General features: G+C 33.1%; 1 protein-coding gene across 15 annotated transcripts in view; it reads left to right on the top strand.

Annotated features, from left to right (window-relative positions):
• PARD3 (par-3 family cell polarity regulator) overlaps nt 1-22,229 on the top strand; it is a gene marked incomplete at both ends in the record, with an annotated part of 584,385 nt that overhangs the window by 374,579 nt on the left and 187,577 nt on the right. For 5 of the 15 annotated variants that reach the window (XM_084254375.1, XM_084254376.1, XM_084254387.1 and 2 more), the window contains 3 exons: nt 1,985-2,046; nt 3,180-3,224; nt 8,322-8,549. In XM_084254375.1, coding sequence (XP_084110501.1) covers nt 1,985-2,046; nt 3,180-3,224; nt 8,322-8,549 — 335 coding nt within the window. Of the gene's footprint in view, nt 1-1,984; nt 2,137-3,179; nt 3,225-8,321; nt 8,550-22,229 lie in introns of all 15 variants that reach the window. The other 10 variants (XM_084254384.1, XM_084254382.1, XM_084254388.1 and 7 more) reach the window with 4 other exon arrangements.

The raw sequence follows: 22,229 nt of genomic DNA, 5'->3' as shown, positions 1-22,229 counted from the left end.
GTGCTCCCTCCACATCTTATTCTCACCCCATTTTCTCCCTCTCTTGATATCGCAGTTATATGGTCTTCTTTCATGGGCTAGTTTTTAAGTTTGACTTTATCTGACCCATTGTTTGGTTTCTTTATATTCCACATATAAATGACACCATCTGCTTTTTGTCTTTTTCCTTCTAGCTTATTTTGCTTAGCAATATCCTATCCATCTAGATTGCTGCAAATGATATGAATATATCCTTTTTGATTGCTGAATAGTGTTTCATTGTGTGTTCATGTGGCATTTTCTTGACCCACTAATCTGTTTGGGGGCACTCAGTTTTTGTTTTTGTTTTTTTTCATAGCTTGGCTATTGTAAATAGTGCAAGTTTCATTTGGAAATTAGTGTATTTGAATTCTTTGGTTAAATACCTAAGAGTAGAATTACTGGCATATATGGAAGGTCCATTTCTAGTCTTTTGAGAAACCTCCACAGTTCTTTCAGTAGGGGCTGAACCAGTGTATATTCCACCAACCCTTTTTCTCCACACCCTTGCCAGTACTTGTTGTTTCTGGTCTTTTTGTTATGGGCCATTCTCAATAATAGTTTCTTTTGTATAGGGATTTGAAATTTACAAAGGGCATTTACCTTAAATGCTATTGAATTAGCTCTATAAGATGGATGAGACCATTCTCTTTATTGTGCATATTAAGACATATGGGCTCAAAATATTTCAGGTCATTTAACATAAAGACAGATTTTTCTTTTCACAATTTTTGGTTTAGCTCTTATGTATGGTCCAACTATTACTTGTAAATGAATATAGTAAATTTTAGCTAAATTTCTGATGCACATCTAAGCCAAGTTACCATCCATTTGCTAGTATATATGGTACTGCTCACAAGGCTGTAGGAGGTTAGAGAAGCTCACTTCCATCTGAAGCATAATGAAGATTGTCACTGATTCAGCTGGCATAATAGAGTTGGTCCCCTCATATTCTATTTTATGGTGGAATGTTCTCCTACCTGACCAGAGAGGTAAGATGAGTTAGCCCTGAAATAGGAGAAATATGCGGAAATATGCTGGGAGAAAAACCCTTTCTTTTTATGAACATTTTCTTTTTATGTGCATTTTTTTTTTTTTTTTTTTACAAATAGGAGTGATTCTGTGTTATCCCCAGCGACTTCCACTGTGAAAGCACTTTAAACTGTATCCCATTACCAATGATTTGTCATAAACTTCATCATCTCGGCTTATATTGTTGTGTTGGTATCATCCAAAACAAATGTCATTTAATTCTAGTCATGCCTTTTCTCACGCCCTTAAATACTGTTTATCCTCTTATCTATGTATTCATAACGTAGGCTTTACTCATCTGTTTTGGTATTATTCTTAGAAATTCATAGAGAGCAGACATCTTTTCTTGTTGTTTTAACTGTGATACCCTGTTAGAGGTATGTTTAATTGATATCATCTTAGTTGATTAAGTAATTGCAGAGGAACTACAACCACATAAAACTATATTCTGTAAAGGTTGTTTTTTTGTTTTTTCTGAACACCAACCAGAGGATCTATAAGGAGACCAGAACATATCCTCTTTAAAGACTTCCATTCAGTGGCAGTTTGTATGTCCATTTGTTTGCTCCAAATTATTTGTTTATAATTTGCGACAGGTTTCCTCAAATATTCAATCACTTAACTGTGAAAAAAAATCAGACTCACTTTTGATCAACATTTAGATATATTGATGTATTGTCAAATATAGTGAGGAAACACAGAGAAATAGTGGCAGAAAAAACTCACAGGGAGAAAGAATTACTCTAAATTAAATTAATGTAAATTAACTCTGTATTTTTGCATCATCCCCTATATAGTCAATTTTTTAATGTTCTATATATATTATATATATATGTAGACACAATTACATGTGCAGGTATATATATATGAATTTTCTTGTTTTGTCTTCCATTTTTAGTAAATATTTTTATGTTTATCTTTCTCTTGATACCAGCTCTTTGAGTCCAGATGTTGATCCAGTTCTTGCTTTTCAACGAGAGGGATTTGGACGCCAGAGTATGTCAGAAAAACGCACAAAACAATTTTCAGATGCCAGTCAATTGGATTTCGTAAAAACACGAAAATCAAAAAGCATGGATTTAGGTAGTGAGTACAATCTCCATGAATCTTTATCTAAGTAAGATTTAGATGCTTTCTGATTAAATTGATGGTCTCAAACACATGTCTGTTTACTTTGAGCATTAAAGAAAGTAAATATGAAATGTGGTGATTTGGCAAAAAATAGTCTTTTCTCTGAGTTTGAGAACGATATTACTCATAAGTGGCATGTTTACATAATGTGCAATATGTTAATATATATGTTTTCTGATGAGAAAAGAAACAAACACATGTGCTTATGTTATATTTGTGTGACTTTAATTGAAAAGTGAAATGTTAATACTTTGACTTTTCAACCAATTTCATTGAAATAGTATTTGGTACACTGTGAGATTTTGGAATAAGAAGAAAAAGTTTTGGAGATAAACCATTATCTCAATCCATGTCTAGAGTTTGGTTACTTCATGATATCTTCCTTTCATTGCTATTCTTTAAGGTTGATTTAATAGGAACTCTTATGTGTGGATAAATAAGGCATTTAATTGAAGTAATAATTTGAGAGAATATTTGTTGTAAAAAGGTACTTGGAAACAAATGAGAGGAAGAAAAGCACTACAGTTGTTCAATAAAATCCAACCAGGTAGTGTCTCTTTTTAGCCCCAAATCCACCAAAAACAATGTAAAACAATTAATTATATCTGTAAACTGATTGAGTGATTTAAAAAAGCCCTTTTTAATCAACTGTAACTTATTTATGCTGTTCTCTGGTGGCTGTTTGTACTTCAAGACTAAAAGCATTAATTTATCACATGCATAAAAGAAAAAATTGGTGATGTATTGACTTGGCTAATTATGATGTGCTAACAAATAAATAACATACATGTCTGAAATGAAATGAATGGCATATTGCATGGAGACACTGCTTTTTTTCTCCCCTATTTTGATCATGAATGTTTGCTTGATGTTTCATATTATTTGCATGAAATATTACTTAAGAATTGTCACCTAACTGAAAAGATCTGGGAATGGTTAAAGCATGTTGGGCTGTGGGGACTAACTGGGCTAACCATTATGCATTTACCTTTTAACAGTAGCTGACGAGACTAAACTCAATACAGTGGATGACCAGAAAGCAGGTAAGAATGGACAGTTAGACTGTTGCCATAGAAACTGCTCCAAGGAGCTTATCATAATTATAGAGCTGCCAATTGTGTTGCATGTAAACATAAATATTATAGTCTTGCATAGATGTTTTTGTTGTAGGAATCAAATTGTACATGAACAGAAAAATTTTCTCTTGAAAGTAATTTATCAGTATATTACCTCCCAAATGAAAATACGGTAGTGTAAAGTACAAAAACAACTTTAGGTTTTCTTAATTATATCTGTGTTGAAATGTATTGTCACAAAAAAATATTAAAGCCTGGAAAATGTGATGTCTTTTGGTAGACTCTTAAGTTTTAAGTCATCTATTAGATATCTAGGCTAACATCCAAAAATAATTCTCAGAGTGATGATTTTGATTTGAAGGATAACAGCACAAATACAAATTTTTTCACTGAAGAATACTGTCCAGTATTGCTGTTATTATTCACTCAGAAATACTTAGCTTTTTTTCAGATGCAAGAATTAGCTCATAATACATATTTAGGGCTTGCTTCTAAAATGCAGCCTATATCATTTCATAGAAACAATAAATTATATTGAACTGAGTAGTTTATAATTTTATGTGTTCATTAAAATTATCAGAGGAAAGTTATATATAATTAAAATAATCTTTGTAAAATTGAGCATTTATGATTTGCTATTATGTTGAGAGTAGTATTTTAATTGTTCTAGGTCCACATTATACCATTTTAATTCACCTTTTTAATCTGCAGTAGTCATTAGTTTTAGCCTACTTGAAAAATGTGTATCCCATATATATATGTAAGGATTATTGTGGACATGGTCAGAGTTTTCACATTCTGTAGTGTAAAAGATAAATTGTCAAAGCTGCATCCAATAAATCATAGAATTAACTGAAATGAAAGGCAATTAACTGAAGCCTTGGCCCTTATTAAGAAATTATTTCTCTTATCAAACATAAAATTCATTGTAATTCTGAAACAGGACTAAAGATACACATTATTTGATAGTCTACCTATATAAATTAGTAGGTTTTGGAGTTAATGATTTTCAGTACTTTTAAGAAGTGACTTATAATGTGCATAAAAACCAAACTGAGCTGCTCAGGTTAAAGAACCTGGGTTAATATACTACGCCAATTAGATAAAGTAAGGAAATTATTTCATTTAACCTTCCAGACTTGAACTGAAACAAATAATTTTCATGGACAGATTTCATGATCTAATTGAATCATAAGTTTTTATGTTTTAAAGGGTTGGATACTAGAAAAAAATAACTTTTTTTTTTTTCATTAGTTGTACTCTAACCTACTAAATTAAATTGAATATCTTGGGATAAAAATCGTTATGTGAACACCACTTTTTAGTCTGTTGGTTTTAAATCTATATGAATAAAATATCTAAACTAAATCCTTTTCAACCTACAATATTAAACAGGGAACAGATTTTCAGTTATTTTTTTTTTCTTACGTTACTCAAACTGTCAAGGTTGTCATGATTTTATAGTGTAGTCACAAGGTTTTGATAGTCATGGTGGCATTTTAGCATAGACATTCTAACAATAAGCCTCTTATAATGAAAATCGAATTTTACTTCCTCTGCCCCTTGCAAAAACATCCTCTATTTCTTTTCAGTGAGAAATAGGAGTAGAAAATAGAACTAAGGAAAATAGTATGAGTACTATCTCTCTCTTTATTCATGGATTTAGGGAGCTTGAGTGATATTTAGGTAGTAGATTTACTTTTTGAATGAATAAGAGAGAACAGAATAAGAAGTGAATTGGATTGCTAGCCATTTAATCCTTGCATATATAAAACACTGAAATATCTGAATGGCCTAAAAGATTTATATAAAGAGTTTTAAAATTAAGAGACTTTGATTTGTGTGTGCGTGTGTATTAACAAAACTAAATAAACTTTTACCCATACTTTATATATGGACATTTTCAGTTACTCGTCAGTGCTATTTCTATTAGGGATCTCAGAAACTCTCATTTGGGAATATCAATATATTACTTAGCAAAATATTTGTTAAAATTTCTTTGACAAGTATAATACTTAAATGCATGATATCCATGTCATGGTTCAAGACTCAGCAAGCTCTTTTTTCAACCAGATAGAAAATATTGTAGGCTCTGCAGGTCAAACAGCCTTTCTAGCAATTATTTGATTCTGATTTACTTTGCAGACAGATACAATACATGCAAACCAATGGACATGTCTGTTTCCAATATAATTTTCCAGGTTTGGCCCATGGTTTCCTGATTCCTGTTACAGATTCACAAATTGTAGATGTCTTTTTGTTTTACTTTTTATCATGAAAATTTTCAACCATACATAAATGTAAAGATCAGTTTATTGAGCTCATATATACAGAATGCTTACCACTGACTATCTCCAACATTTGCCAAAGCGTTACAATATAGTGTTATAGATATAGAGAAAAGACTAAAAGGTGAATAGGTAAACTGTATTATACTTAACAAAATAGTTTTGATTTTTAGTTATACTGTCATCATTGTTTTTCTTCACAGATTTGCCTATCTTATGTATTGTAGCAAATACATGTATTCATATTTATTTACATATATATGTGATTTTTAAACAAATATGCAATTTCTGATGTTCATTTTTAAAGTTTTAGTGCTTTGAGTACATTTAATTTAAATCTCAGCTAACTTCATAAAGAAAAGTTATACATAAATGAATTGTTATGATAATCTTTACTGGAGACACATATTGGATTTACATACCAATACATACATATGTCATTTGTGAACCCAAGATTGTATTTGCCTTATAAATGTCTATAGAACCCAAATGCAACTGTTAAGTTACAAAAACTGATAGGATTTTATTTAGAAAAACAACTTCCCAATTCTTCTTTGGAGAAGTGCCTTTTTGGCTCTATTGCTCATTTTTTGATTGGATTGTTTTCTTTTTTGAATTATATAAGCACTTTGTAGATCTTTGATATCAATCTCTTGAAAGATGTATGGTAAACAAATATTTTCTTCCATTCAGTAGTTTGTCTCTTCTTATAGTCACTGTCTCTTTTGCTATACAGAAACTTTTTAGTTTGCTATAGTCCCAGTTGTTTATTTTTCACCTTTATTTTCTTTGATGCTGGAGATGAGTCTGCAAATATATTTCTTATCTAATTCTAGTATCTATAAAGGTAAATTAGCCTGCCCGGGAATGATCCTCTCCCATTCTTTCGACTCCTTAATGTCATAGTTTTTGTTTGGTTCTTTGCAAAAAATTCATTTTCCTTCCAGTAACATGACTTTTATGAATATTTAGAACATGAACTTCTCAAAAGTTATAGTGCTATCAAGAGAATAAGTAAGACTGATCATCTTAGAATATTTCATGTGAATTTTTGTCAAAGTAAATAATCGAACATTTGCAAACCTATATTGAGAAGGTTAAGTAATCATATTTTTTTTGCTAAAGCATTGTTATTTGTAGAATATTACATCATCATTAGAGTCATCTGTCTACCCTTCTGCCTGTTACATTTTTAACATGTTTATTATAACTTAAAACTGCTACCCCATTGTGAAAATTAAGGGAAATATATAATGTAAATGAATCTTCAAAAGATTATTCTTCTTTGACTCTCTCAAATTCATTTTTATTCCATTTACCGTAAGACATAGAAATCCCATCATAACTACTTTTTTTCTGAATGATGACAAGACTTCTTAATTATTGATCAGTATATGGACTGATCATCCCATGTAGTGATAAACTACTAAGTCTCTCTTACACTCCCAGTTTTTACACCTGTCTTTTTAGCAATGTCAGTGAAGAACTAGTTCTTTAGCCCTAACTGCCCAGGTGTTGGTGCAAAGCTAGTACTGTAGACATTTACGTTTAGACGCTGTATTAGCCCAATTTCAAGTACCAGATTAGGCAGTGATAGGTTAGACTGTCGAATTTGGCTAAAAAAAAATCTGTATTGGTTGTATTCTGAAACTTGACACTATTGGTATTATCTTAGACTACTGCACTAGAGTCTTAAAAAATGGAGCCACATTTTTTACTTTATTGAAATTTTCCCTGCCTACTGAAATTTTCTTGGTAATTGCTTAGCTTCTTTCTTATATTCCTCATTTATTTCTAAAGCAGGTATTATTTCCTGCTGAAATTTTCTTGGTAATTGCTTAGCTTCTTCCTTATAGTCCTCATTTATTTTTAAAGCAGGTATTTCTGCTCTTCTGCTCATCTTTTGATTGGATTGTTTTCTTTTTTGAATTATATAAGCACTTGGTAGATCTTTGATATCAATCCTTTGAAAAATGTATGGTGCACAAATATTTTCTTCCATTCAGTAGTTTGTCTCTTTCTTTTAGTCACTGTCTCTTTTGCTATACAGAAACTTTTTAGTTTGATATAGTCCCAGTTGTTGCTTGGGATGGAAAAGTTCTCATGTCCGAATCTTCATTCTCTCTACCACTTTTCTCTAGAGAACACTTACATAATTTGTTTCAATCCAAATCTTACATTACTCTTTTCATATATTAATATTTTGTAGGATTAAGTTTCCTCTCTACCTGTTCTGTTAACATGTTGTCTCTGTGCTTTTTTTTTTTCACTCCTGAGTTGTGTGAGCCTGCAATATGCTGAGGAAGAGGTTTGATGAAGAACATTGTTATGAAAGATTAACTTCTATTGTAAATAATTTAAAACTGTAAAAAAATGGTTTCAGTTAAGTCAAAAGTTATTCTTGGTTATGAGCCCTAGCCTCCCTATCATGTCTGTTCTTTAATAAGCTTCTGGGTTATTCTGGTTCTTTTAGATAATTTATATTACTTGTATCAAGTAATTTAAAAAGATTATCTTTCTAGCTTAAAATAGAAACTTATAACACCATTTTTCCTAATTAATATAGAGAAAAACAGGCCAAATTTAATATAAATTTGGGGAAAATGTAAACTAGACACTGTTCTTTATTCACTTTTTACTGCCTTGACATACACATTGTAGGATATTGGTGAATAAATAGTTATGCCTCTAATGTTTTCCATGATTCATAGAAAGTCAAGTATGTCATTTTTCATCACTAATTCTAACTAGCATTTTGTTTTTGTAAATTTCAAAGGTTCCCCCAGCAGGGATGTAGGACCTTCCCTGGGTCTAAAGAAGTCAAGCTCATTAGAAAGTCTGCAGACTGCTGTTGCTGAAGTAACTTTGAACGGGGATATTCCTTTCCATCGCCCACGACCACGGATTATCAGGGGAAGGGGATGCAATGAGAGCTTCAGAGCTGCCATTGACAAGTCTTATGATAAACCTGCAGTAGATGATGATGATGAAGGCATGGAGACATGTAAGTTTATGATGTTGGCAAAAGCAGCAATTATAAACAACTCTATAAAGAGGCATTTATCAAAGTGTGCTCCAGGGAACCCTGGTGGTTCCCAATATGGTTATCAAACAGGGTTTTGTGAAGTCTAAACTATTTTCATATTAATAAACTGATGTTATTTACCTTTTAAATTCATTCTCTCACAAATACACAGTATGATTTTCTAGAGGCAACGTATAAAGTGTTACTCTGATAAGATAGAATGCAGAGAAGGTAGAGGGATCTTTTTAACCAATTATTAAAGAGATTTGCTAAATTATAAAATAGTGCCTTTTTTGCAACAAATTTTTTATTTTTTTGTAAAAATATAATTACTACTGTGAAATGTTTTTATAATAATATTTTTAGACTTTCTCAGTTAAATTCAATTATTACTCATAATACAATTTACATCAAAGAATTATGTATAGTCCTTAATAATTTTTAGGAGTGTAAAGTGATCCTGAAACCAAAATGTTTGAAAATCACCCTATAAAATGTGCGTGTAGTGTGATGCTGACAGTGAATATATGTAATAATCTATGATTATGAAACTTATTTCTGTTTTTATGAACTACTGTTTTTCTTGATTTTAGCAAGATATTTGTACTTCTGTGTGCATTTCCAAATTGCTCATATGTTATGCCAAGATTATTGAAAGTCAAAAGTTAGTATGAATGAGCAATATGTTTTCCATAATAGAATCAGAAAAAAGTAACATTTATAAATATGTACAAATGTATGCTTCAACGAGTCGACTTATAGATAAACATTTGTGGCATAAATGTAGCTGTTTAATTGAATAAGAAAAAATAAAAAACCTCCATTAGTGTAGGCAAAGAGCCAGGGCATAGCAACCCTACCACTAAAAATTGTTGATTTTCTTATATTATTCATAACTACTAATTTACATTTTTGTTTTACAACTTCAAAACAAGTGACTCTGCCCATCTAACCATTTTAAGAAAAGTTGAAGACACTTTCACCTGAAGTTAAAGTAGAAATTGGACAAAAATTAAGAGGGATCTAAATTATCTGCAATTTAACTTTAGATAGACCACCCTTTATTGTATGTACCTAAGAAATACAGTAGAGGGGAAGAAAAGATATAAGTAAAAAATAACATTCTGAGGCATTTTCAGGTAAATTTTACATTTTTTACCTTTCTCTCATAAGGATTTTGGCATGAGGAATATTTCTACTATAATGTAAATGCAAAACAAAACATAGGGAGAAGATTGCCACACCTCTCCCCTTCTAGCCTCACCCCTGCCCCAACCCCACCTTGTTATTCATCTAAATCTGGGGTTTTTTTTTTTCATTCCTTCCAACTAGTAATTTTTTTAAATTAATTTTATTGGTATCCAACAATGATATACACCTCTTCAGCTATATATTACCACATCATTATATTATATATATATTATTTGTAATATATATATATATTACCTCCTACCAACACACCCATAATCCTCCACTACAGTGCTATAGTACATTGGGCCCCCAATATAACCTGCTCTCCACTTTCCTGTTGTCCCTCTGGTAGTCTCATTTCTGCACTTAGTCTGCCAAGGTTTCTTTTTGGTTCTGTTCTTACTCTTTGTTTTCTTTCTCTGTATTCCACGTTTAAGAAAAAACATCCACTATTTGTGTTTCTTCTCATGACTTATTTCTCTTAGCACATTATTCCCTATCATTTCATCAATGTCACAAATGGCAAGATAACACGTTTTTTTAATAGCTGAGTAATATTACACACATACACACACATGTACACATGCACCCACGCACACACACACATCCCACTTATCTATCTGTGAGCACTTTGGTTGTTACCATAATTAAGACACTGTAAATTATTCTGTGGTGAACACATGAGAGTATATATCACTTGAAGTATTGTTTTTGATACCTCTTTCGATACCTAATAATGAAATTGTTGGATCGTATGGTAGATATTTTTAATTATTGGAGAAATCTATGATCTCTTTCTTAAGGGTTTGACCAGTCTACATCCCAGGAACAGAATTTCTTTTTCTTCACATCATCATAAAAACTCATTTCCTGACTTTTTGATATGAGACATTCTTGTAGGGATGAGATGGAATCTCATTGTGATTTTGATTTTGATTTTGATTTCCCTGCTTATAAAGGATGATTTCATGTTGTTCATCTGTATATCTTCATTGGAGAATTGTCTATTTAACTCTTCTATCCACTTACTAGTTTGATTGTTTGTTTTGTTTTTGTTGAATTGTTTGAGTTCTTTCTAGATTGTGGGTATCAGATGCTTATCAGATATATGCTGTGCAAATATTTTCTTACATTTAGTAGGTTGTCTTTTTGTTTTAACAATAGTCTCTTTTGCTGTGCAGAGGCTTTTTAGTTTGATTTTAGTACCATTTGTTTATATTTTCTATTGTTTCACTTGTCATTGGAAACATCCAAAAAAACATAATGGAAGCCAGTGTCATAGAGTTTTCTTGTGTATGTATTTCTGGTTTCAGGTCTCACATCCAAGTCTTCAAGAACATTTTGGGTTAATTTTTGTATGTGGTGTGAGAGTGCTTTAGTTTCTTTCTTTTTTTTACACGTAGCTGCCCAATTTTCCAAGCTCCATTTATTGAAGAGACTTCATTTTCTCTGCCATTGACCTATTTTTATTCTAGTACCATCCTGTTTTGATTATTGTAACTTTGTAGATAGTGAAATATGCCACTGAAACATTGATAGGAACTACTTTGAATTTGTCTATTGCTTTGTGTGAGATGGCATTCTGAACATGTTAATTCTTCCAATCTATGGCCAAAGAATATCTTTATCTTTGTGTGCTAAGTTGTTTTTTTTTCCTGAAAATATCTTGTAGTATCCAGTGTACATTTACTGCACCTCCTTTATTTAGTTTATTCCTTGGTATTTATTTATTTCTTTAATGTGCTTATTTCCCTGATTTCTTTCTTTTTCTCCTAGTTCATTATTTGCTGATAGGAACACAACTGATTTTTGTAAATTGATTATATAATCTGCCATTTACTTACTGTTTCAATTAGTTTTTAATTTGCTATTTAGGGTTTTCTATGTATATTTCTATGTATATAGTGTGTGAAAGAAGTGATGTTTTACTGCTTTCCAAATTTAAAGTCCTTTCATAGCTTTCTCTTGCCTAGTTGCTTTAGTTAGGACTTCCAATACTATGTTGAATAGTCACGGTAAAGGTAGATATCCTTGTCTTGTACAAGTTCTTAGAAGAAAAGTTTTAAACTTTTAATCATTGAGTATGATGTTTCCCTTTAGTCAAGGCTGTGTGCCTACACACTACTAGGTAGGTAATCAACTCCCCAGCACTGCTGGCCAAGTGGCTGATCATGAGTTTATAGAGCAGCCTCCCACCCTACCAAATCCTTTGTTCTCTTTGTACTTCATCTTTTTTATTGAACATCTCTTCCGTGTTCATTGGTGGAGTATGCCTGGTTTCTGATGTGCAAGTATTATTCCACTTTTGCCCTAAGCCACTGGACTCTCTTGGTCTAGTACTCCATTGTAGTACTGAGGAGTAAAGCAAGGAACCTCCTCTGATGCCATCTTGGATAAGGAATATTTTCTATTTTTGCTGCCAAGCTTATCTCCAAGATACTTAGTCATATGAACTTTCAGCCCTCTTTCATTTTACCCATTATATCAATGACTCCTTTTCATACAAAAAAATACTCTTTGTGCAGCCCTTCTAGACTATGAGCCCTCTCAATTACATACCTAGTGTTGTCTCTACTGGGTATATATTTGATAAGACATCTAGCACTTTGACTTCTTAATAGTTGTTTTTTAAGAATCTGCAGTTTTGTATAAAAGATTTATTTATGCATGTAAGAGTTGGGGTACATGCCAGAGGTATAGGGGGTGAGAGGATTCACCAGAGACAGAGTGGGGAACAGAATAGGCAGACTGACTGAAATTCACTGCTGAGGAGAGCAGCGGACAAGACAGGAGAGGTCTGCTGCCCCATGTGGGTCAGCTTCCTGGCTGGCCGGGGATTGAACTCGTGCTGCAGTGGCTGCGACAGCTTCATAGTGCTGAGTCTCAACCCTTTGCGCCACCAGGGTTGCCCCAGAATCTGCAAGGAGGATTTTTGTGATGCTTCTGAACTTTTTTGTTGTTCTGATTAAAATGTCATTTACTCTAATTAAAATTTAAATTCCCTTGTGAAATGCTACTAAGACATATTCTTAGTTCTACAAGGCCAGCCTCCAGAGTTTCCCACTACTGTGGTTATCTAAAAAAAGTGTTTTCTTTTTTCATTGGAAGTAAGATTTAATTATATTAAAACTTATTCAACTGTCATAAAGAGAGAGAGAGAAAGTAAATAGACAAATTTTAACTTGTGAGCCAAAGGCAAAGTTCTGGGTAATAACTGGGAAAGGCACTTACATAATATGTTTACCTAGAGTGACAAAGTGCCATGATTTCCCAAAATCCTGTTTTCTTTTTTTTTTTTTTGTCATTATACTGAACTTTGAATATAGCAAAAAGAATGACAGCTATCATACATTGCAAATTTTTCCAATTTGTATTGTTGAAATTGTACTAATTTAGTGGGTTAGAAATCAACTAGAATTAATTGACTTGAATTTAGTCCACATTCATCTTACTGAATTTGGGTTTTGGTCACAGTACTTAAAATCCTTAAGCTTTAATTTCCTCATTTGTAAAACCTAAGATTTGAACAGCTAGATCATTGATTTTCAAATTTTCTACTGTGAGATTGCAATGTGTTTTAGTGGCATTGGGGGTTGGGAAAGCAGTTGGGAAGCAAAGTAAGTGGGGCTTTGCCAAGGCCACCAGCACTACCCCTCACCCTGCTGTCTCTACTTCTGCTGCAACAGTTGTGGGGTGTGAAAATCACTTAAATACATTTTTGTTCTTTGTAAATTTCAATTTTAAATAAGTGTAGTTTATAGCATATCAGAGGTTTTTAAGTGCTCTCATTTAGGTGTTTTCTGAGGTCTCTTCTAGTTTTAGAATTCCATGATTCTTTGTATCCATTCACTGAATCCTCAATCCTGGTGGCCAACCTCCTCCCTTCTGTAAATTCATAGAGGAAGACATCACCGTGTCTGTTTTAGTACTGCGTGACTAAGTCTTAGTAAATCGTATAATTCAATGAATAATTGTTACATAAATAAATGAGCTTCTCTGTAACAACACCCTTTTGTGAATCAGAAAGTCAGACAGACAGACTGAAAGTCAGTACTTTCAGTGTGCAGTAACCTTGATGGTAGTGATACCTTTCTGTTCCTGTTTGTATCCCACACTGAACCTGCATTACTAGACTGCCAGTGGGTCAACAAACTGAGAATAAGAATAGGTATAAATTGGTTAGAGGTAGCAATCATTAGACTGTCACCTTTACATATGAAATACAAAACTATGTTTTGTGCTTACACTTGAGAAAGAAGGCTGACTCAGCTTTTCCTTTAGTTTCCTAAACACCATTCTTTTCTGAGTCTGACTTGTGCATTCTCAACGATCTCCAGTCTTTCTATTGCTGTGACTACCCAGAATCCATAGTTTGGTTTCTGGTTGTTCTTCATATCATTGCCTTTGTTGCACTGTCCCTAGCTTTTTCTGTGCTTAGGATGTTGTGGTCAAAGGCCTCTTTCTTATACTGTGGTATTACTCATGTAGGCTACCCGTTGAAACAAAAATACCCTTCCACCATTGAAAATTGGTCAGAAAAGATGCCTGCTGTGCTTCCGAGCAATCTTTTTGTCATGTAAGACATCCTATAAGGATATGGTCATGAATCCTAGGAATCTTAGAATGCAAAGTGAGTTGTGTTTGAAAAGCTATGGAAAGTGGGGCATGAGGTGGGGTAGTAAGGAGCAGCTACCTGTGAAAGCAAGTCTCTTGCTTTCTACTTTCATGTAGCCCTATTCCTCTTTGCAAGTGTGGCTTAGCTACTTGCATGGTTGATTCCTCGTCAGTCAGGCTGAGTACCTCCCCAGTGACTATGTTTTATGACTCTAAACAGGCTTGCCTTTTGTCAGCAGTGTTGAAATCATGGCATGGACACAACAATGAGGGCCAAGAGACTGGAGTGGAATCCATGTGATATCTGGTATCTGTCATCTTCTGTAACACTTACGTTCTTCCTGTGGAGATGGCAGAAGTCAGCGTTTTTGTCTCTTATTTAATCCATCTGGCCTCACCATGTTGTGTATGTCTGTCTGGATCAAAATGGAGCTTTGTATTCTGGGACCCATTATCTTTGAGGCCCTACCTGTGTTTGACAGGTCAGGCATCTACAATCTGCTCCCTCTTCTATGCAAATTATGTACCCTGCCTGGTGCTCAGCAAGCTGCTTCTGCATCCCCCATAATAAATCAGTTGCTGTTGTTACCAAGAGGTTGCATCTATAACATAGCATTTTTTCTTTTTGAAAAAAATATATAGTCCTCTTTTATCCTCAATTTAAAGTTGCCAAATAGTAAAGTTTACTAACAATTCAGTAACAGTTTCTTCTTGGGTTTGGGGAGGTGAAACACAACAAAAGCAAATGCAATACTATTGATTGTACTTAACGGATTTTAAAATATATCCAGATTAGAATTTTAAAACTGCTTGCCTTGAAAACGGAGACAAATTGCTTTTGAGCAACTTGCCTGCTTTTTTATAGAACTCTTATTGCAAGATTAAAAAAAAGCATTGCTCTAAAATGTAAATAAGTCTTTATAACATGTAAAGAACTTTATGTTGGTAAATGAGTTAATGTGACAACTTACAGAGGAATTTTTTCTTTCCATTATTAGTTACAAAATAGAATGCTGCATTTGATATCTCAAATTGTCTACTCAGCATTCTGTGCATTCTAGCAACCCTTTGTCACCCCCTATTTAAGCAAAAATAAGGTAACTAAATCTAATTTTAAGTAAACCATTAGATTACAGTTAATCTGTGAAAAAGTTCAGTATATGAGTTTCAAAGATAATATACTTTATAAAGATTTCCTTTTTGATTTGTTTAATGGATAATTGGATGTTAATCTATAAAAATATTTGTTCTGAAAAGCTAGGAATAAGAATAGCCCTTACCATCCTTTCATGCCAATAGTATACTTAAATATCACCTGCCATTGACAAAAAGGAACTTTGATTAATTTTTAGGTAGTTTCTGAATGCAGTATGGTTGTAAGCATATGATATAGCCAGTGCTGTTCCTTATATTTTTCTTTGTCTAGTTGAGAAGTAACTTAAGTTGATAGAGTAATAAAAAGTCACATCCAAAATGCTAAATAATAGAATCCTCATTCAAGTCACTTTATAACAAAGAAAAATTGTTTGATAAGTTTGTAAATAGAATGCTGAGGAATTGAAACGTGGAATGCTTGCTTACCTTTGATTCTCAGTCCTAAAGTTTTTAATCCATTACTCAAAATTTACTTTAAAATATTTTCATGTGTATTAATGAGTTACGGCACCTAAAATGTGATTTAGACTGTAAATTCCTGAGGTATCAGAGATGGTTTAACACACTGGTTCAACCCATCTCAGTCTTCATGGAATTTGAGAGGGAGACAAAGGGAAGCTTCCCAAGAGAAGAGTAGAAATGAGTGTTTGTTGGGTCACAATGCAGGTGCATCCTATGTGTAAGCTGAAGCTGGCTTCCTCATATGCAGAGGGCAGGAAGAAACAGAAGAGAGAATCAAGCTACTCTAAATGATAGAGAGCAATTATAATGAACAAGGGAGCTTGAGTAGGATGCATTGTCCAGGGTTGCCACAAGGCAAGTACACTTTCCCCTATCAAATGTCAAAGGTTCATAGACATTTCAACTGTATTGTCTTGTATGCAACCCAGATAGATAGCAACAACTTATACATCCAAGGCTATGTCATTGGTGCAGGTTTTGGAAACATATATACCCAACAAGCAGAATTAGAAAACTCTAATTATCCCAGGGTCCAGATTGAATGTCAATATCATGAACAGGGTGCAGAGGGAATGTATGGAAAGAGAACCATCCTTGACTGCCAGGTTCTTCTGTTACATTGATGTGTGCAGTGCAGGTAAGAGCATAGTGAGGAATGAGAGTTAAGATTTAGGCAGACAACACATCACAGTCTTGTATACATTATTTGCATTTTACACTAAGAGCCTTAAAGAGCACTTGAGGAATTTCAATTATAAAAAAAAATTTTGTAGGGACTATTGGATAGGGGATGGGCTATCAGGGATGGGATAACAAGTAGCAATGTTGGTGCAAGATCAGTTCTATGATAGTAATGCAATAATCCAGATGAATAATGATGCTTGGCAATGCAAGAGAAAAGGAAGAAACTGTTTACATGTGTAGCATCTCACACGTAAAGATGGATGATGATGATGTGATTTCTCTCATTAGCACTTCCAGACTCAGTAACCTGAAATCATTATCTCACAGTGTAATCACCCCATTACCAAGCTTTTTAAATTTTTTCATGAAATCTCCTGATTTTACTTCTTCTTGTCCATGTAGCACAAATCCTCATTATTTAATATCTGAGTTACTCTTAGGGTCTCATGACTGGCCCCACTGTTTCTAGATTTGCTGTGTAAGTACTATAACACAAATTTCTGTGCTCGTTCTTGGTAGACTATGCCCTGTCTATGAAGTCTGTCTTCTTACAGTCCCCACACTCTCCTCTTACTCTCTTATATGTGAAGTAGACTGTCTGCTTCCTTCTTTGGAAAAGTTTTTCCCAAGCAATCTAGTTTTCCTTAGCTTTGTAAAGCTCTAACATTTTATAGTCTATGAGACTTTTTAGTATCGACTATCTTTTTAACATCAGTAAATTTTTTGTGGCTTCCTCAATGTGGCTTGTATGGCATAGTAGCTAAAAATAATGACTTTTGGGGGAGGCAGGCAATTTGCTTTCTCAAAAAATAGCAAAAGAGAACATTGCCAGCCATTCACTATTTCATAACATTCACACATTTTTTATGTTGTTACTTGTTTTAGTTTTTCTACTTCAAATAGAGCTGTGGTCTGGAATATCTTTCCTTGACATATAGATACTATTTTGTATATTATTAAATATATGTTTGAAAATAAGTTTACTCCTTCTGTAAAATACAATTTTCAGTGGTAATTCCAACAGCAGCATTATGAGTCTTGCCACGTTGCATATACAATTTGTTTAGAAAGATTGTTGAAAAGGTAGTCTCAGAGTCACTAGTGTTGTCCCTGTGGGCAAAAGACAGTATCCTTTGTGAATTATCATTTAGTGGGAGAACACTTGGACACTGACAGCAAATTCCCAAGTATTCAGAAACTTAGGGTGTGATCCTCAATTTATGCTGCAGAATTCTCTTGGAAAAGTATGGATAATTCTGCCATAATTTCTAGGAACATTTTACCTGCTTCATTTAAAGAGTTGCATTAAAGAGAAGTTTAGAATGTAAAGTAGAAAGAAGAATTTTTATTAATGCCATCAACTCTTTGAAAGAGTAATATTTTTGTCCTCTATCCCAATATAAACAAAGGGATTTTCTTTTTTTAATGAAATCTGTATACTTTTAATTTGAGTCTCTTAGGGTTCATCTATTTTAACTTCAGTTGCTGAAATACTTTGTATAATATCACTAATAAATATTGCTTGATTCCTTCATATCTTTTTCTCTTTTTAAGGTTGCACTCCTGGTTCTGCCTCATCAGTTATTAGTCTCCATATTTCAGTATAAAAATTTCTTTATTCCTCATGTTCATGCCAACTTTGTATGTGTGAGTTCAGTTATTTATTATTTTAATCTTCAGAAAAAGCTAAATTTTTCTATTGCTAAGAGCTTGTCATCTAATATTAAAAGTCATAGATCAAAAAAACAGATCCTGTTAATCAATACCATCTGTATTACTAGCTGTTCATTTCCTACATCTTCTTTTCTAAAATCAAAATAAGAAACAACAAAAATAAGAAAGAGAAATAATATTCATGTCTTCAAAGTTCTTGATTCCTGAATAGGATTCTGCAATCCCTGAGTTATTTTTTTACATTATTTTTTACCTAACACTGATCAATAGAAATTAGTAGTGGTCAGTGGATTTACTAAATCTATTGAAATGTTTTATTACTACATCTCATTTTAATTTATTCTCTTTAAATCTTGTTTTAAGAATATTGCTTTCAAAGACTTGAGTAATCCTATATTTTTATATTTATTTATCTTCCAAAGTAAATTAAGTTACTCACAAATCTATATTTTTATCCTTAGGTATTTCTGATACTTAGGTTAGTTCTTTATAAATAAGGAGCAATAAATGATACTTTTTCACATGATTGGCTGTTTGTTCAATCATCTGCCATGCATTCAATAAATATTTAACAATTGTTTTTTGAGCTGTGTCCTCAGAGGAAAGTACATGTGCTGTGATGAATAAGAAGTAATCATTTTAGGGCCTCCCTGTTGGGGCAGGGGTTAAAGACACAGTGCTATGAAACTATCGCTAGCCACTGCAACATGAGTTTGATCCCTGGCCAGGGAGAAAACCCACATGGTGCAGCAGACCTCTCCTGTCCCACCCGCTTCTTCCCTCAGCAGTGTATTTCAGTCAGTCTGCCTGTTCTGTTCCCCACTCTGTCTCTGGTGAATCCTCTCACCACCCGCCCCCTGAACCTCTGGCCTACACTCGAGTTCTTATAGGCATAAATACACAAATCTTTAAAAAAAAAAAAAAAAAAGAATCATTTTAATTTTCTATGTTTCTGTGTTTACCGGTTGAACAAATCATGTCCTTCTAGTAATAAGTATGACCAAATCATTTAAATCTAATGAAATTGTCAGAGTTGTCTAAAATATATTAACTGCTAAATCAGATTCATGTCATAAATAGCACCGAAGATACTTCATGGCTCCTTTCAAATTTGATTATATAATATACTATTGGGATGCTTTCATCTGCATTTAACAGAAAATACAACTCAGATAATCTCAAACCATAAGGAAATACGCTGTTATGCATTAGTGAGTTCTAGAGTTAAGCAACTTGAGCAGTTATTAATTCCAGTCCTAGTGATATTATCAAAGACCTAACATCCTCCTGCCCTTTGAACTCTACTATTTACAGTTCAGCTTATCCAGAGTAATTGTGGAGTTCAGAGGCTTTTTGTTTTCTTGTTGATATGCAACATAAGGGAGTAGGCCATCTCTTCATATCATGTTTGTAAAGCTTATGGAGTCATTCTTGGATTAATAAATTAACAGGCCTGGCATCCATAGGTTGGTATACACTTAATAATGATTTTACCCCTTAGAACTAAATTTCATTCCTGAATATTATCAGAGTCTTTAGGAAGAAGAAAGAGAAATGGAATGTGAATAAGTAACCAAAAAAGATCACTTACAGTATCAACAGCAGCTGGCTCTTCAATGGAAAAAAAATATTCCAGTGACCACATGGCTAGAGTCAACTTTTGACAGTAAAATGTTTGCAATGACTAAATATTTTCTTACGGCATACTTATGGTATAACCAAGTTTCAATTAAAACCTAAAATCATCTTCTCCTTAATCATTATATAAGTGCCTCATCTTTTGCAAACTTCTTTGTGACCCATTCCCAACAAGATACCTATCAGAACTGTGTAGCTTAATTTGTAACATGGACTAGAATTTTAATTGAGTTGCATTTGCATTTGTTGAAAACATGGTAATTAGATATGTCTTAATTGTAGAATGACTGTGCTGCATTAAGGAGAAATAAATGGCTTCGTGTTATATCTTCTTTAAAAAGTATCTTTCTCTATAGGATAGGAAAGTAGTTGTTGCTTTAGCCCATAGAGCAGTTTCAACAGGCAAAAATGTTAATCAAAAACATTTCTGTTCAGAAATGTCTGCACCTTTGTGTAGACATCAGTAAAAGGAAAGCAAATAACCTATAAAAATGAACAAAATTTAAAGAGGAAAAATAAGTAAAATTTATATAGCTTGTAAAATAATAAATTATCTAAATGTGGGATTAGAATTTGTTGTTCTTGCATTGTAATTTACTATATGGGCATAATAGACCAAGCCACTTACTGTGCTAATATATTATCAGTACTTTTCTTACTTGAAAAATGATTTATATGTGTTTTTGTATTTCCTTAGTATAAGGGGAATAAAATATTTCCTGGGCTTTACTATAAAGCTTGTATTAAGTGTACAAAGTCTGGTTTTATAATGAAAATCAGTAAGCTTATATAAGTGAATACATAAATAAGTATTATATACATGTTTGCATTATTAAATTAAGTATGTGTTATTAGCTCATTTAAACTTTTAAAGACCATGCTAATTCTGCAAAGGGGTAGGGTCAAGTGAGAGATCGTTATTTGCCTTTATCAAATAATTTTGAATTTGAAGCCTATATAATGCAGTACTCTAAAAGAACATCTTCTGTTTGTACATATGAAGCCACATATTGCTAAGTATTTTTAATTAGTTGGCATTGAAAGGAATTACTTAAATCAGTATACCCCCAAAAGACTTTCTGTGATAAGGTATTATCTAAATTAAAAGGTCCAAAATAAACATAAAGAATTCTCAAAAGTGCAAGTATAATTTTAAACAATCCACTTGCTTGAGGCAAGAAATTGAACTAGGATTTTTGATTTTATAATATTAGTTTATAAAACCCAAAGTTAATGATTTAACACTAATTTTCTGTTTCACCCATTTTAGAAAATAAGTGTATTGCATGAATCAGAAAATTATTGTGTCTATGAAAAGGATTGGCAACAAATTGACTTCAGCATAAAGTTAGTTGTGAAGGCACTGCCTTTATTCTGTTACCAAGCCAAGAGCAGACATATGCCCCTTGTATTTCTGCCAAAACTATTAGGCAGAAAACTAGCAGAATTGCTACTGATACTTCCATTCATGATTTATGATAATGGTTGCTGTGGAAGACTAAGTCATTTACATTTATTGAGCTCATTTTTTGTTTATAGTTTCAGACACCATAGAAGTTGTAAAACCCACTAGAGAATACATAGAGCACTAACAATAATAACATAAAGATATATCAGAAACTAAAAACACATGCAGTGGATCTTCCTATTGTTACCACAGTTGCATGGAGGCTGGTACTGTCAGACTTCATTAGAATAGCATAGGCGTTGTTCTCAAGGTAGGGGTATGGTGATTCCCTAAAGACTGGGAAAGAGTTTGGTTGAGATAAACTCATGAGTCAGGTTTTAGTAGTTGGTTGTTTCATTTAACAACTACTTATAAGCAGCTGCAGTCTGCTTGGCATTTATTATTTAGAAGCTTAGAGAATGGGAGACAGACATGGAATTATACTGGGTGAGAAGTGTAATAACAACATTTGTACAAAGAACTCTGGAAGAACAGGTAAAAGCAGTTTTACACGTGGGAATTTTAGGAAATTAGTATTAATTTATATAGTTTGGGTATACCAGCAGACTTTTTGTAACTCCTGAGAACTTTCGAGAATTGTTTTATAGTGACTTGGTCTTTTTCTCGAAGGTGAGGCCACACGCATTTCCCAAAGAGTAGAAGCAGTGGTTTACAATCAGATGGTTGACAACCATGTTCAAAGATAAGAGAAGAGATGCTGCAACACTACTTATGTTACATTTCTTAGGAGATTCTCATATGAAAATATTACTTATCCTTAACACTTTGTCCAG

Source organism: Talpa europaea (assembly GCF_964194135.1).
Source record: "Talpa europaea genome assembly, chromosome: 14".
NCBI lineage: Eukaryota > Metazoa > Chordata > Mammalia > Eulipotyphla > Talpidae > Talpa > Talpa europaea.
This window is presented reverse-complemented; position numbering and strand designations above follow the sequence as displayed.